Source organism: Vulpes vulpes, chromosome 14 (genome assembly GCF_048418805.1).
Source record: "Vulpes vulpes isolate BD-2025 chromosome 14, VulVul3, whole genome shotgun sequence".
NCBI classification, from domain to species: domain Eukaryota; kingdom Metazoa; phylum Chordata; class Mammalia; order Carnivora; family Canidae; genus Vulpes; species Vulpes vulpes.
In genome coordinates this window covers 86,051,665-86,069,203 of record NC_132793.1, presented here as the reverse complement: position 1 = coordinate 86,069,203, position 17,539 = coordinate 86,051,665, and the positions used below count along the sequence as shown (strand labels likewise).

Here is a 17,539-nt window from a genome sequence, read left to right as displayed (position 1 = left end):
GCAGGAGAAAATATCCAAAGGAGATATATGAAATGGTTTCCAAAATGATTAATTTATCAACATGTATTCAGTTTCTGAAAAAACATATCCACCTGTATTCTCTATGGCTAAGGACACAAGGCACACAAGATAAAACCAAACCCAACCCACAAGTCTGCTAAGAAGTTTTAGCTCCTCCCTCTCTCTTCTAACTGTTCTCATCCCCAAAAGACACCCAGACTCTAGGATACTGCCTGGACAGCAATTCCAAGTGGACAGGCTCACTGTGCTGTAAAACAGCCTCCTTTCTCTCTTCTTCCCTTTATCTTTAAAATATTCATGAATGTGCTATTCAAAACAAATATTCCATTCACCATAACTTAAAAGCTATCAGAGAGCAGAGTTTGATGATTATTCATAAGAAGTCATTCCCAGCTATAAATAAGGTTGTTAAAACTGGACTTACCAAGTGGATATCATGTAACCCTCGTTAATAGAACAAACTCTCCACCCGGAAGCACCTGTTCTCTTGATTTCTCGGTCCCAGTCGGAGTATGTTTCAAAGAATGGGGTTTTTTGATTGCTGCCACCAACAGCTCCACTGCCACCTCCTGAGGGTATTCCGTTAATTTTAGTGGCTACAAGAAAAAGCAATATTGTTAGTTTTGTTTCAATGGTCACATTTCACATTTCGTCCCACATTCCCCCTTCTCTCTTGGCACCTCCTTAGTCAGGAACACACTTGGACGGGACATCTCCTCCCTGTGCGTCTTTCAAGTCTCTCCAAGATGTTCCTACTGTTCCCAGCAGTCCTGAGAAAGAGGTGGCCCTCCTCTTGTCAGAAGAATTCACTTTGTTTTATCCTTATCTAGCTCTTTCCTGACTCCTTCAGCATCACTTAGTTTCTCTGTCCTTCTACTTGGCTCTATCTCTTCTGCCTTCAAACACAAACAGGTCACCTGGACTTTGAAAAGACTTTCATTTGACCAAACCACCACTACTCCACCTATGAATTTGACCAAACTGCACCACTACTCCATGCTATACATTTTTTCCTCTTCTGTTACTAACCACCTTCCCAAACGATGAACAATGCCTACTGCCCAGATTTTCTCCTTTTCAATGGTCTTCTATCTCTACTATTCCACAGAAACCACTCACGAGCCCTGCTCATCCCCCTGCCCTAAACTGTGGGGTAAATTCAAGTCATGCTTATTTTTTCCACACGTTTTTGCCTGAAACAATGAATGCTTCCAATCATCTGTTCTTGACCAAATCTTTCATCCTTTTAATACTGACACCTCAACTCTCTTCTATGGCTTATTATAAAATTCTTGGTCTCATAACAGTCCATTTTCCTTTGAAAAGTTCACAAGGTTTCCTTATACTCCACCAGAGGGCCACTTTTATCTGGGGATTTCAGCCTGAATATCCTTAGCAAGAAGCCCTCTCTCGTCAAGGAAGGCTGCTATCCTCTGGGACATATGCACAACCTCAGGAAGGCCTGCAGAATGACCCAAGGGAAGGAAAGCATATCAGCAGTCAGTGTGATCTACCCTGGCAATCTGGAGAGACAGATGGCACAATCTTTCCTGGTCCTGTGTTTCACAGCTGCAGGCTGCAACGGTGGCAAGAGTCCCGCCTGACATCCCTGACATGATGTTCTCCAGGACTCAAATCAGCCTGCAGCCTGCCATGGGACACAATTCCCCAAAATCATGCTTTCATGATGCTATACCCTTTTCCCAAACTTCCCCTTATGCTCATTTTCCAACTTCCTCAAGCAAACCTAAATGGTTTTGCTTAAAAAGCCCTTAGATAATCAACCTGACCTTTCATTATGGCCTAACCCCCATTCTCCCCTGAAGCCAAGGAAACCCCTTCATTATCCCATGAACATGCCATGCCCATTTCTGTGGACCATTTATTAGCACCTAGTACAGCACAGTTTTTTTCTGAGAACCTCCAAGGTGCGAAGGCCTGAAAACTTAAAAATGGGTAAGGTTTTATCTCTATTTTCAAAGTGCCAACAAGACAGTGGCAGGTAAGTTCAGCACCAGTCACACTGAGCTGGATGTACAAGCGTACTGAGAGCACAGAGGATGACAACCCTAACGCTCACTGGAGATGAAGGCCTCAGGACCTGACTACATCTGAATAGAGACTTGGGGAGTGAGCCAAATGTTGCTAGATGGCTGGTAAAAAGGAGGTAGGCATGCTGGGCAAAGCAGAACATAAAAAACATGGTATAATTGTATTAAAATCAAGTAATGAAATACAGCTAGAGCATTGGGAATGCAAGGGGTGGTGGAAGAGAGGCTGGAAAATTAGATGGGGCCAAGACTCTTGGTCTGCGCTGCCCCAAGGAGTAGCCATTAGCCACATGTGCTATTTAAGTTGAAACAAAACAAAATAAAATAATGCAGGTCCTCAGTTGTACCAGCCATACTTCCAGTGCTCAACAGGCACACGTGGCTAGTGGCTCCTATGCTGGACAATGCAGATGAGAGAACACTGCCCTCCCTGGGTCTCATGCACCATGCTAGGAATTTTGAATTTTATACTTCAAGTGGCATCAGAATTACCCAGTGATTCTGATTTCAGTAGAACTTGTTTAATATGAAAATGCTAAAGCCAAGCACATATCCTGGAGTGCCACTCCATCTCAGATCCTTCTCCAGAGTAACTATAACCAGAAAGTATGCTGAGGAACCTGGGAACTGTAATCTCTATAGGATGCAGAATTCCCAGGCAACTGTGACTTTATACACAGTGTTCCAGAGCACCAAAACCCACAGAAAGCTATTCAACATTAAAAATGTAAGTAATTCATCATATGATCAAATTGAAGGGGAAAAAAAAAACCATATGATCAGTTCTGAGTGTAGAAAACATTTGATCAAGTTCAATACCTACTCACAATTTTAAAAAACAAACTTCAGGAAATTGGGAATAAAAGGGAAATTCCTACTTGATAAAGGGTAATTACCAGAAACACACAGTAAATATCTTCATCAAAATCCGGAACAGAAATAATGCCTGCTATCCTGATTACTATTCAACATTGTACCAAAGGTCCTTGCCACACAATGAGACAACTACCACCAAAAAAGAAGTATAAAGAGCACATTCTCAATTTTTAAAGAGCTATGAAAATAGTTTGACAGGATACTCTCAGCTAGGAGTCTAGAACTGAGTACTTTTGAATGTTTTGAAGTTACTTTATTAATAAACTAGGCTGAGAACATGTAGTTTATGAGATTGTTTCTCTGGCAAGATTCAGTCTCAGTATCTAACTACAAAAAAGACAAATTTTCTGAATATCGGATGAGAAAAGCTATAGGATATTGAACTATTTACTATTGTACTGGTTTTGGTTGTTGAAAACCTGTCCATTTCCCAACAAGTAGGACTGTTATATGTTCTACATTTTCTTCTGTGAGAACTTATTAGAGAATGTGTAGCAGATACTAATCTGGCATTAAAGAGCCTGGAAATTCTAATGCTATCCAGAAAGTCCCAAAGCCCTAATGCCTGTGGCCTGCTCTACAAGTGGATTACTAATGGGTGCAGCAACAGACTGGCAAAACAGTCATCTCAGGAAGATCCAGCTCCTCTGAGAGTTAGTTACCTACTTTAGGACAGCTCCTCAGCCAACTGAAAGTGAAAACTAGATAGTGAGCATTCCTGATCTTGGCTTTTTTTAAAGTTATTTATCTGAGAGTGAGCAAGAGTGAGACAAATGCACAGATTGGGGACGGGTGGGAAGGGCAGTGGGGAGAGGGAGAGAGAGAATCCTCAAGCATGACTTCTGCTAAGGGCAGAGCCCAGCATGGGTCTCCAATCCCAGGACACTGAGATCATGACCTGAACTAAAATCAAGAGTTGCATGCGCTCAACCAACGAGTCACCCAGGTGCCCCTCCTTGGCTATCTTCTCTGACAGTTTAAAAGTCTAATCCCATGCTATGCTGAAATTAACTAGTCCCATCTATATTTAGAATGGTCTCAAGCAACAGCAAAGACAATAAAAGTGGTTAACATACCAGAAGAAAGCCTATCGCCTTTATGATACTGCTGAAATCAGAAGTCATAAAGGACGACAAGGGTAAAAAGAGAGCTGTGATATTAAGTGCAACAGGTTGAGTCAATGGCTGTAACCGGGAGATCTGTTGGGCCTGGGGCAGACCTGGGATGGCTGCCTTTTAAAAGATCCTCCAGGAATTCTGATACAGGAAGTTGGCTGGGAGCCACTAGTATTCAAGAGACAGAAGGATCAATCACAACCATGTATAGCTACACTAAGAAACTTAAAAGAACTGACAGGCAACAAACTTTAAAAATTTCTAGTTTCAAATGGACTATGTTCTCTGTAAGTGGTTTTCAAATAAGCATTTAATGGAAAATCTAATACCAAGGCCTATGTTAATAAAAAGGATAAAATAACAAAATAAACCACCGAGAACGTACATTTTCTGCTGTGGGTCTACTACATGATACCTTGAGATTACGAAATAGCATTTGAAAGTTCGATGTCTGCCATGGAATAGAGCTGCTAACACTGAGGCTACAGGTAACTTTATGAAGTTTTCTTTCTTTTTTTTTTTGGGGGGGGGGCAGAGGGAGAGAGAATCTTAAATAGATCCATGCCCAGGACAGAGCCTGATGTGAGGCTCGATCTCACCATGCTGAGATCATGACTAGAGCTGAAATCAAGAGCTGGACTGAGCTTAACCGACTGAGGTGCCCAGGTGCCCCAACTTCATGAGGTTTTCAATTCTTCAGACTGGAGGCATAATCTGAATCTTTGATTTTTATCACAAAGATGAAGCTGTACTTTTGGGACATTATTTGCCTGATAATAACCTGACCAATGAAAGCAGAGTCCTTGTGGTTTCTTCCAAATTAAAGAAGAAAAAAACCAGAACCTCTGTGCTTATCTGTGCCAGTACCTCCCACATTGTTCCTGGGGGAGGTATGCCTCGTTGCTTTACTTTGGGATCCTCGCAGAAGTACCTGGATGAGTGGTGAGCTATGCAGAGAAGGTGTTTTCACTCAAGGGATTATGAACTTGGAAGAAAACCTCTGAGTGCCAAAGGCCATCTAAAAGAGTCTTTCCTTAGATAACTGCAGGGGACATCTTCTAACTTCAGATCTTATTTGTGGAAACAGCTTTGTCACCTACCTGCCTGCAAAAAGGACTTCTTTATTCTTTAATCCAGCCAATGAATCAAGGTGGCATCCAGAAGTTCAAGAGTGGATTATTGGGCATCTTTCACTCACAAATTAATGAATTCTGACTGCAGTGTGTGGAAATTTCAGGCTTCTTTTGATCTTAAGGATGCAGTTTATGCTTCTGCAACAGCACGGAAGGATATTAAAGGGTGTTACCCTAGAAGGAATCTTAACAAAACTCTGGCCAAGTTTTAGGTTTATGAAGTACCTGTCAAAGGAGGAAGTGAGTGAAGGATGTAATGAAAAAAGTGTTCCTGAATATTTTAAGTATTAATTACCAAATTTTATTAACAAGCTATATATAAGAAGACACAGAACTGACTGATGTAAATAAGAAAACCCAGTAGTCGAAGAGCAATGTGTTGAATAACTATTTAAAGTATTATTAACCCAGAGATGCCCACAAGGAATGGATGAAGAAAACTGAAAAGTAACTGGAGCAGGCATCAGGTTCCCAAACACATAATGGAGTTTACTGCATTCACTGAGCTCAAGTCATTATGTTACTTCAGAAATCATGGATCTATATTGTGGACAGAATCATTTCTATTAGAAAAAAATAGCATCAGGAATTGATCTGTATCATAAACAAATTTAAGTGGGACTCAAAGACTCTTTCTTAGAACTCCTGGACCTCCCGGAATTTTCATTTCAGCTACTCTCTTGCAAGTGTGGGTGAGGATCTTATTGAAAATAACCTTGATGATCATGGTCTGTAGCTTTATGATAGTCCAAAGAAATATTCACCTAATGAGTAGTAGAGGATCTACAACACTTTTATGTTTAGACAATATGTGAATTTTATAATTTATATTAAGAAATAAACTTAAAAAGTTAATTTTATTTTGCTCAAGCATAAGTTACAATTGGTTATATTTTGATAGTTAACAAATGTTTTGTTATCCAATTTCTATAAATACAGCACATATGATAAAAGCTACTCTTCCTGCAAAGCATGACTTTCACATACCATCTCTATGGTGTTTACAAGTATCTTTTAAAGTAGTGAAAATATACTTATACCAAGTGCACCTACAGATACTCCGTACTGTTCCTATATTTTAATGTATTTACAATATAGTGATACTCAAATATGCTTTTATTATATAGATTATTTAAATTACCATAATATGTTTTGAGGTAATAAAATGAAAGACCAGTACAATTAATTTGAAAGATCCCTGTCCAGACTATGCTGGGGTGAACTGATCTTTCACTGTAAATATGTAACTGATTTATTCTTCTTCCTTAATAGTGGGAGAACTCATGTCTCAGTAGGTAGAGTTAATGTGTGGCCCCTAATTTCCAAGGGGCTAATATGAAACATGTTTTTCCTCTATCCTTTTATTTTTTTAAATGGCTGATTAAAATTACATTTGCATATAAGAAATATACAGAATTACATCATCATCTGGAATTTTCCTTGGTGATGTCATCACTGAGTAATTACATACTCAGTAAGTATATGAACAATACTATTTTACTTTTACAAAAACTGCTTAGAATATACTTGTCCTTAAGACAAATGGTTCCTCTTCCTTTTTGTCAATCTAATTCAGAAACATAAAGTCAATATTTTGATGAGGTCAATCAATGATGATCTCTCCACTAAAAAGTTTAATCATTTTAGCTTTTGCATGAAATCACACTATGCCAGAAAAGATCATGCATCTCAAATATCTTTTAATTTTCTGCTTGTTCTCTTAAAAGATAACATCATTTCAACTCAAGCTATCAATTAAAGTGGGTTCGAGAAGGGGAAATCTTTCTTCACCATAAAAAATAAAAGCCAGAGACTGTGGTTTAGTAAAAGACCTGACATGATTCTTATAAGCCTATGTTTATAGCTGCTTACAGATTCTTCCTCGTCACTTTCTGAGAAATGATCTAAGAAATATTGTCTCTTTTAGTATATAGTGCTTTCTTCTTTAGCAGTTATAAAGCTAGTAATTCTACCATTGTTAAAACTCATATACTTGGAAGCCTCTGATAAACATAAAACTTATACAATGTAAAGTTAATCACAATATTTAATATTTTCATATTTACCTGAATTGTGGTATTTTTTCCCAACATATTCAAATGCAAAGAGTAGCTGGAGGTCTGTTGGCTGGGAATAATGAGCTATTGCAAGGCATACCTAGGAAAAATTCTACATTTAGAATTTGATTTTAACACACTTATTTAAATGAAATGTACAATAAGGCCTTGATTATTGGGACCATCATCTTGGGTGGGGCAGTGATCACAGATACTTATTTACATGTTTTTTTCTGTTGACCCTAGACTGTGAAAGAGCTCCTTAAGGCCAGGTTTCTCATTCAGTGTTGGGCCCCCAGGACACTGTTTATAAGCTTTTGTGAGTATATGGTAAGTATTCAGTAAGTGTTTGCTGAGTTGAATTTTAACAGCAAATTAATTTTATTCAAATAAAGAAACTTGAAACCTAAAGACGCATTCTCCTAAAAGGCAGCAACATACATATATATATATACATATATGTATATATATGTATATATATATATATATACATACTCCTAAAGAAAGGATTAAAAAGTTTCATTTTTGGTGGACTATAATGATTTAATACAGGAATCTGGAAGGCTTAATATAAGGTATGAAATTTTAACATTCATACCTCATGTATTAAAAAAAAATCTAGCCTAATAGAAAAGCTATTATCACAAAAAATGAAAATTAGCAACAAACCCAAAATATAGGATGGCTCAAAGAGGTACAAACACACACACACACACACACACACACACACACACACACACACAAACTGCATTTAAGAAAATGGTTTGAGACTATGTCTAGGGTAGAGAAAGCATGGGCCTCTCAATTGAACAGATCAGGGCTTGAATCCTAGGGTCTACCAAACACTTGCCCTGTAAGTGGTATGAAATCAGTTCATCTCTTGGAGTCTAAGTGTATGCAACTATAAAATGAAGAGAATACCTATGGCTACATTAAGGACTAATAATCTTAATGCACACCTGGCCTCTGCAAAACCTCCACACATGGAAATATGGTTGATATTACTCCCAACTGCTGCTGGAGGGAAGGAAGCAGACAGTGCTCTATGTTTACAACGCCCTGGACTAGACTTCTGCAGAAAACACTCTTAAATGATCAGAGCAGAAAGGAAATTTAAGACATATGCAAGGAGAGAAGAGAAGATCTTCCTTAAAAACATTAAAAAGCAGTGAGCCACAGCGATATACTTTTAACAGTGAGTGAGCAGGAAAAGTTTAGTTAATGATTAGTCCATGTCAATTAGTGGTGTTTGAGATGGGTTAATGCAAATCCTACTTAATGGGTAACTATGTGTCAAGTTCTTGTTTAAAAGATATTTTAAAAGTCTTTTATAGAATAAATGTTTCCTGTCTTACTAAATTAGAATATACATACAAATAAGAGGACACAGGTTATCACTAGTTTTAGATTGACTAAAAATAATAACCAAAGGTTTTTGAAACTTTTATATAATACCTCAATTTTCTTGATGACTACAAGGAGAGCTTTCTAAGACTGTCTCACCTATGCAATTAGGACCCAGTAATCTACATTCCCATCCCTAATCTGTCCAACAGTCTTCCTTAAGGAGATGCTTCCAGCAGCAAAACTACTGAAATCTGTACCTTGAAGAAGTCCTTGACTTTCTGTTCCTTTGGGCACTATATTTAGTTTAAAAACTTTGTTGTACTTTTCTCAAGATTATCTTTCATTTTTGTTCCATTTCTCTACACTGCCACAGCCATATTCTTTTTTTTTTTTTTCACAGCCATATTCTTAAGCCATACTCACCTTCTGGCATCTCTGTGGGCCTCCCTACATTCTGCAAAAAAAATTCACAATGCCTAAGGATTCCCTTCTGAAGATGAAATTTGGACCAATAACTTTGCTTACCAGGTAAGCTGCTGGCTTTCTGAGATACCTACCTAATAAAAGAAATCTCATTCCTGATTCTTCATCAAACTGGCTCTCCTTTACCGGACATCCCTTTCTTTCCCAATATTCCCTCAGTGGTCTTCTGTCGGAGAACAACATACTTGCACATACTGTGCTTGCCTTACATCCGGCCACCTCCTCTGCCACACTCTGCCTGGGAAATTCTCCACTACTCAGCCAACTACACTGTCACTGAAACTACCACCTCTGTTCAACTCCAATCTCTTCACAGGCCTTCCCTGACCAAACCGATTTTACAGTATTAACTGCAGAAACCCTTCTGTTCTCTGTGAATAACAACCACTCTGATATAAAGGGTCTCTTCAGTTAGCTGTGCTTGTATAGCTGAATGCATTTGAGAGTATTCATGAAATAGTTTGGAGTGTAGATAAAAAGGGCATAGGGATTCTTCATTTTACTTCCACCATTAAATGCAATCCCTCAAGGGTAGATGCTGCCTCTGTCATTCATTTGACAGATACTTCCTGTGCATCTAACCGTGTCCAGAGCCTGGGGCTACAGCAATGAACAACATAGATGCAGATCCCCAGCCTCACGAAGCTTACATTCTAGGAGGGAAGACAGATAAAAGATAAAAAAGAACTACAGTAAGGGAGCTCATTAAAGGAAAAAAAAAAAATGTCCAGCAGGAAGGGATATGAAGTGTTATGGTGAGACGAGAAGGGAGGAGGTTAATAATTTAGAGAAGGAGAGAGACCAGGAAAAACCTCTCTGTGCAGGGTGAAGACCTGAAGACTTCTGCATTTTTGCTCTCCTTAGTAGCTTTCTGAAGGTGCTCTGTGCACCACAGCAGCTGCACTAAAGATACTAGTTGACAAAATTATTAACATAGTAAGGAAAATGCTCTAAGCCAATGGAATGAGCATATAACATTTTCAAAGCAGCCACAGGCCTAGTTTACACAAAAGAAATTCATAGATTATTGATTATGTATGGAGTATGTTGTTTACCGCTACAAAGCAAAAAACAAAGTTTATCTGCTAGGCAAAACCAATGTAGCCTATTTCTAAAAAGTCCGTAAGAACAGTACAACATCACATTTATAAAGGTTAGAAAACAGATCAGTATATCTAATAGCATCTCCATTGCAAGAAGACTATAAGCAATCTTGTGAAACCTAAATGGTTTAATCACCAGCACAACAGCTGATTAGAGTGGGGGCAGGGGACACAGACCTTGAACTAAAGCTGGCACTGAGTAGTGTAATTAGAAGTGTGGACCACTTAGTTCTAAGTAACTTAAGGGGCGTCTTTAGGAACCCAGATAAAGGCACATACTGCTTACGCTATCTGGGTTACATCCATTCTGTTATGTAGGACATTTTGAGAAGGAAAGCCAAGAATCCTCTCCCTCAAGCTTTTCCATACACACTCTTTAAAAAGCTTATATCCACATTCTTAGCTTCCATCACTAAGAGCTTGAAAGATTTTAAAAAGTAGGTCTCATTTTCATGTAAAATTATTCTAATTTTGCAATGTACTCCATAAACATTAAAATTTTTAGAAAAACTCTACATCTTTAAAAACTGCTTCTGCCCTGGCTATCAAGGGAATGAAGAATATCTTGGTACTAAAGACATTAAGTTATGGTAAATACTTAATTTACTGGAGGAAGAAAAGTAAACACTTCTGAAATGATTTTTGGACCAGGACTGATCTTGTGGACAGAAGCCAGAAGTACCCACAGTTGGTTTCTCTTCTAAGACCAGCTGGGGGCGCAGCACTGGAGAAGCTCTAACCTCATCAAGTTCCAGCACACTGGCAAACAAAACTGGTTTCCTATATTTTTGTGGTTTGAAAGCCACCAAGGAGTAGTCTCAGATTCAAAGCAAAAAAAAAAAAAAGAATTTAAGGAAAAGCCAATTTATTCTTTAAATAGATGGGTTGAATTTTCACTTTTAGAAAGTACACCTGACAAGTGGTTTACACTTAATCTATAAAGTGGAGACTAAGGGCATACATTTTACTTACCATATATACACACACATATATATTTTATAAGTGATAAACCATTAAAGAATTTTTTTTTTGCCCCTTAGTTTTGAACAGAGTTCTTCAAAAGGAAAGGGAAGCTCCAACATGCTTTGAGGCTAGACATCCAATTCTGCAAGATCAAATTCCATTTTGTTTTATACAGATCTGTCCCAAACATCCTTATTTACTTGTGACAGACCAAGGATATGCAGGATGAATGCTAAGCATACTGCCATCTAATCTTGTCCTAACACAATTTAGGCAACACCAACTAGACTACCAGAAGGCTATAGAGTAATATTTAACAAAATGTGAACAAATTTAGCATTTCAAGATTTCATACTTTAAACAGAAATATGAATGCTTTTGGTATTTCAAAGCTAGTCAGTTTTTACCCACCAGAGAACTCTGAATGGGCATCTGGTCATTTTAAAACAACTTATAAAATCAGAGCATTTCTAGAGAAAATTTAGCAAAGTTTCCGGGAGGTAAAATCAAGCTGTAACTTCCCAACTGTTACCTAATTTTAGATGAAAACTTTCATTTGAAATAAAAGAATATGCTAGAATTCTTGTTTTTAACTCACGAAGCCAGTAAACTTTGGCAGCACACAGGCCTTAACCTCTGTGTCTGAACGTTAAATCAAGGGGAAAAAATTCTCTATTTAGGGCAGCCTGGGTGGCTCTGTGGTTTAGCACCACCTTCAGCCCAGGCTGTGATCCTGGAGACCCGGGATCGAGTCCCATGTCAGGCTCCCTGCATGGAGCCTGCTTCTTGCTCTGCCTGTGTCTCTGCCTCTCTCTCTCTCTCTTTGTGTCTCATGAATAAATAAATAAAATCTTTTAAAAAAATTCTCTATTTATATTCTCATTGCCTTTCATTTTCTTTCCTGCACCTGCCCCTCCCTGCAACTTGACAGTACAAAAGATAAAAAAAGCATTTCTTTCAGGCCTGAGGTTACATGCTTTCAATGTTTTAAGCAGAGGGGAAAAGACTTTTGTCAGAAGTCTGGTCCTGGGAAAGGGCATAACCAGTTGGACGAGGCTGTTTCATGCAGACAGTTCCATGTGGCCCCCTTCATCACTTACCAGCAGACAACAGAAAAGGGCAATCCTGAATTTCCAGGGCACTTACCTGTTTCATTCATTTGGCAGCTAATCACTTATGTGGAAACATCTTTTATGTCACTACTTTGTACCACTATTCAATTTTTATTTGTTCATGCTCTAGCTTCTCAACAAGCACATTTGCCTCACACATTAAAGATGACCAGCAGGTCAAGAATGAAGCCAAATAATGATGGTTTCCAGTGACTGAAATAGAGTCCTCAGAGAAATATAATTGAGAGTGGAAAAGGGAAACTTTCTGAAAGAATATTGGGCCACTGTACCAATTTCTTACTTAAAAAAAAAAAAAAATCCTGTCCTAACTAAATCTCTTAAGTTCTATGGTGTCCCTATTCTTGAAATGCTATACATCCTGAAATTAAGATTTTCATTAGCAGATTCCTGATGCTCTGACTGATTAAATTACAAGTACATATTTAAGCTCAAAAAAGTAGCTTAGCCAAAATGTTTTATATATAGCCTACTATCTAATTAGTCCTCAAGTCTTTCTATATAAGCATAGGCATCTCAAATTAGTAAAATGCCAAAATCACAAACTGCAGAACTGAACAGATGAAAAGGGCCTTAAAAGCTACCTAGCTGAATTTTCAATAACGCAGCATGCCAAAAGAGGGCCTTACAGACTCTACCTGAAAACTTTTAGCCACAGAGCCCACCATTACTTTGCTAGATAATCTAGTTCCAGAGGTCCAGCATATTCAAATATTCATCTTATGCTTACCCTCCTGTGAGGAAACTGTTGATTCTAAGTTCTAAAAATAAATATACAATGTCCTCACCAAACTGTATGAAAACAGCTGCCTTAAGAATTTTTTGATGGCCTTATTTTGATATAAACAGAAAATTCACTGCATTAAGTCTACTAACTATGGAAACCAAAGGCACCCATTTTGGGGTGGTGCAAAAGCTGACTTATAGAATCAGAGCATTTCCACTGAGAAGAAGGTTCCACTTCACTAAGAAACTATTTCTTTATTCCCAATGTGTGGGAGTTGGCTTCCCCTGGAAAGTGTTATATTCTCTGCATTTGCTGCATCACAGACTAGACCAGTAGGGCATTCGGTTAACTGGCTTCACTCCTTTGCCAAAGCCAAAAAGTGGGATGAAGGAAGTGGGAATTTCTACCATGAATCTTACTCCACTAGCAGGCAATAAACATTCCCCAGAAGGCAGGAGAAAAACAAAGCCAATTAAAAACTCCCTAGGCTTTTAGCTATTCTTGTGGAATAGCACTCAAATTAATTCACTAAGGTTTTTTTTAAGGACTAATAATTATTAGGCTTCTCCCATAACTATACCTTTACCTAACCCTTAAATCTAGCTAGTTCACTGATGAGGTTCTAAGTATTTTCTAAAGTTCTAAACAAGAAAGAAACCAGCTGGTAACGGTCTAAATGCAAAAGATACTAATTTCCACATCACAGTTTCTAGTATTGTAGGAGCTGATAAAAACAATAAACAAAAAACCTACATAGAATACTTTAAAGCAGGGATGCCTGGGTGGCTCAGTGGTTGAGCTCTGCCTTTGGCTCAGAGCGTGAACCCAGGGTCCTGGGATCAATTTCCGCATTGGGCTCCCACAGGGAGCATGCTTTTCCCTATGCCTATGTCTCTACCCCTCTCTCTGTGTCTCTCATGATTAACAAATAAAATCTTAAAAAAATTATATTTTAAAGCAGCCACAAATCATCCAAGGAAATAGTTCTATTAACATTTTTGGCTTTGACTTAAGGAGATACCTGATAACCTCTCCTACCCGAAAAAAAAAAAAAAAAAAATCTGAGCAACTGAGAAAAGAGACCTTCCATACAGAACTGATATTGGTAAATATAGTGCAAAACCCAAAACTTGATATAATAGTATTACCTTTTTGGCACTTTCAGGACCTGATTCATCAAAGCGAAATCTGACAATTCTGAAATCTTTACAGTAAATAATTAACTCTGTTGGATTAAATTTCAGTTTCTGGTTGGGACCGAGGACTTTCTGCTTCCTCTTGTGGTCATTTACTATAAATGAAAAAATAAAGAAAAAAATGTGTAAAAATTCTTTTCTGTTACTCACTCTTTAGTATACTTTAATAAATTATTACTGAAAATAATTAGAAGGTTACCCACCACTGAGCACTGCTTCTCTGGAATCTTTCATATTTGTCTACAATTTCTAGAACTTTGGGGGATTGGTTTTAAAATTTTGCTTTAGACTGTATTTTAAATGACCTTTGCACAAACCCACCACCATCTAGGCACATTTAAGCTTAAAATTTCAATTAAAAAGAGGAAAAATACTTAGAAAACATAAAAAGCTAAATATGCTGTATTTCCATTTAGAAATAATTTATTGAGTTCAGGGCACCTGCATGGCTAATTGAGCCAACTGGGTTGAGCATCTGACTCTTGATTTCGGCTCAGGTCATGATTTCAAGGTCATGGAATTGAGCCTTGCACTGAGCTCTGCACTCAACAGGGAATCTGCTGGAGATTCTCTCTCTCCCTCTCCCGCTCCTCCTTGCTCACATTTGCTCTCCCTCTCTCTCTAAAATAAATAAATAAATCTTTAAAAAATAATTTATTGACTTCTCTTTCATTAATATTCTTGGGACTCAAAAAAGGGGAAAACATAAACCTACAGAAATAAAACTCCAGCCCAAATATGTGAGAGGTGTGATTCTTTATGCAATACTTCCTGAAGAGAATCAGCTTTTATGGACTGAGTAAAGAATACTACATACCTGTGACAATTTGCTCAATACATGTTAAAGGGACATCATGCTCACCAAGAAGAAGGTTTCTGTAATGGAATCTCTGAAATAAAAATTATATTCACGTTAAGTCTTTCCCCAACAACCTTAAATGGTAGTAACAGCCTTACTTTTACATGTGATAAAAAACTGTGATGGCTATGTAAAAAGATCAAAAAGCTTTTTGTCTGTAGAACTATGAGAGTTCTAAAGAGGGAGTATCTTAGAACACATTTTAGTCATGAAAAGAAGAAAGAAACACATGCTGCGTTCATACTCTTTTCACCTTTCTCTCCATACTTTTAAATATGAAATGAAGTTGTGTATGATAATACAATTATAATATCCATGATATGTAACATTATCACTTCATAGGCAACCATTTGCATGTCTAGTTCTCGTTGAATCTGTCATAAATAAACAAATGGAGAAAATAAAGAAAAAGACTCAAGTCATCAGATTTTAAGGGATAAAATAGTGGCTTGATTTTACAAAGGAGACTTTAGAAAATCACTCCTTAGTAATTTTTAGAGCAGAAATTCTACTAGAAATATAAATCTTCAGGCCAACTATAGCTCGTTTTTTTTTTTAAAATCTGTCAACACTTTATACCAATTTTTAAACTCAGAACATAGTTGACACTATTAACCTGCTGTCAGAAGAGCACTGGTTTGTTTTCCCTGCCACTGGTATAGGATGTAAGGTATTTTAAATACATACATCTCATTTAAATTCTGTGCCCCAAATAAAAATGAAGCTAAAAACAAAGGGAAAAACCCAAGTCTACAGCCTAGTATGTCTACATACTAGATAGCTGTAAATGCCTTTAGTCTCTATATACCTACCAAAGTTTGCAATAAACACACAAATATACAGTTAATATTTTGGCAAACTAATAAATGATTATATAAAATATACTTATCCAGAGTCAGACACTTCAGTCAAAAGTTTACAACTGATATTAGAGAACAATTCCTATTATAAATAAAAGTCTAAAAAAAAAAATAAAAGTCTAGGGGATAAAAGTATATAATACTTTACAAACCAAAACAGAAGAGCCAAGCAAAAGCCCAGAATATTTAAGTTAATCAAATGAAGACCTGAACTTTTAAAAACCAAAATTAAATGGAACTATTTTCCAGTGAGACCATAAAATGGAAAGAGGGTTATTACAGAAAAATTTCATTAATATTTTTCTTTATTCTAATTATACTAGAAATTTGGGATTTCAAACTAAATTTGATGTTTCAGAAAAGTGACTAATTAGTTAAAAATACTATGAAATCTAGAAAATGTGTGCCTTTATATAATTATTTGCTAAATAATTAAACTTTTCTCTTTAGGACTAGCAAAATAAAAAAAGCACTTTAAAAGATGTGGAAGAAAAAAAATACTAACTCCATTACTGAAAGGATATCTACGCAATAATCACAGGAAATAAATAAGCAAGGTGACTCAACCATCTCACTAATTCTACTCCTTGAGTCTCAACATCCTCCTTACACTTTATTTTGAATTTTAACATAATACATTCCCAACACTGTTAATCACATAATGACTTTATAATTTTCCATACCTGTGCTTTATGTAATTATATGTACTGCTTAGAGTCAAATCCTTGACTACAAATAAACAGCACACAAATAACACACACCTGTAATGGCATCGGGTCATCCGTAATAAAGGAAATTTTGAAGTTACTGCAGATCAGCTTTCCCCACAGGTCGTACTGACTTGTGTCCGTTGCAATGCATTTTCTCACAAAACTGACTTCATTTACGACAATTTCTCCTTTTCAAAAAGAAAAATATTGTATGAGCTACAACTATACCATAAAATATCTACAGTCACTGTGTGGTCTATGAGGACTGCTTCATGATGATGAGGGCTCACCAGGTGCCAGGCACCAGAGTGCTTTCATCCTCATAACAGCAGCATTAACAGTGAGGCACTGCCTACCATGTGTAGGATATAGAAACTGAGGCAAGAAGAACTCAGGGATCTGAGATAATTCAACCAGAAAGGCTGATACCCAGTCTGCATTCTTTAGTACTATGTGATACTGCCCTCATTATCTTTTATTGAAAGGCATTCTGGAGAAGAAATAAATATACTCTCTTCTTCAGAGTACTACTTAACGGAATATTTGTATTTTATTAACAGGTGACTTTACACCCCAAACCAATGTCTTTGAATCCTTTACTAAGGGATGAGAAAGAGAGTTTGGGTTTAATCTCAAAATTAACAATATAATCTATTTTTGGTAAATAGGGTTCAGGATGGCAAGCTAGGAAGACGCTAGACTCATCTCCTCTCATGGATATACCGAGTCTATACCTACATATGGACAATTTCCTCTCAGAAAAAAAAAAAAACCCTAAAGGCTAGCTGAGTGATGATTACACATTGGCCAAATGAGAACTAAACCATATACAAGCAGGTAGGAGAGACTGGGACATAATCTCACTATAAACTCCATCCCTGTATGGTCACCCACAACCAGGATGGAAC

General features: G+C 37.3%; 1 protein-coding gene across 2 annotated transcripts in view; it reads right to left on the bottom strand.

The window, feature by feature from the left end:
• MTMR10 (myotubularin related protein 10) overlaps positions 1-17,539 on the bottom strand; it is a 56,030-nt gene that overhangs the window by 17,092 nt on the left and 21,399 nt on the right. For both annotated transcript variants that reach the window (XM_025986418.2, XM_025986417.2), the window contains 5 exons: positions 16,683-16,819; positions 15,020-15,092; positions 14,155-14,297; positions 7,263-7,353; positions 446-617 (listed from right to left, as the gene is read on the bottom strand). In XM_025986418.2, coding sequence (XP_025842203.2) covers positions 446-617; positions 7,263-7,353; positions 14,155-14,297; positions 15,020-15,092; positions 16,683-16,694 — 491 coding nt within the window. In that variant the 5' untranslated portion in view covers positions 16,695-16,819. The remainder of the gene's footprint in view (positions 1-445; positions 618-7,262; positions 7,354-14,154; positions 14,298-15,019; positions 15,093-16,682; positions 16,820-17,539) is intronic.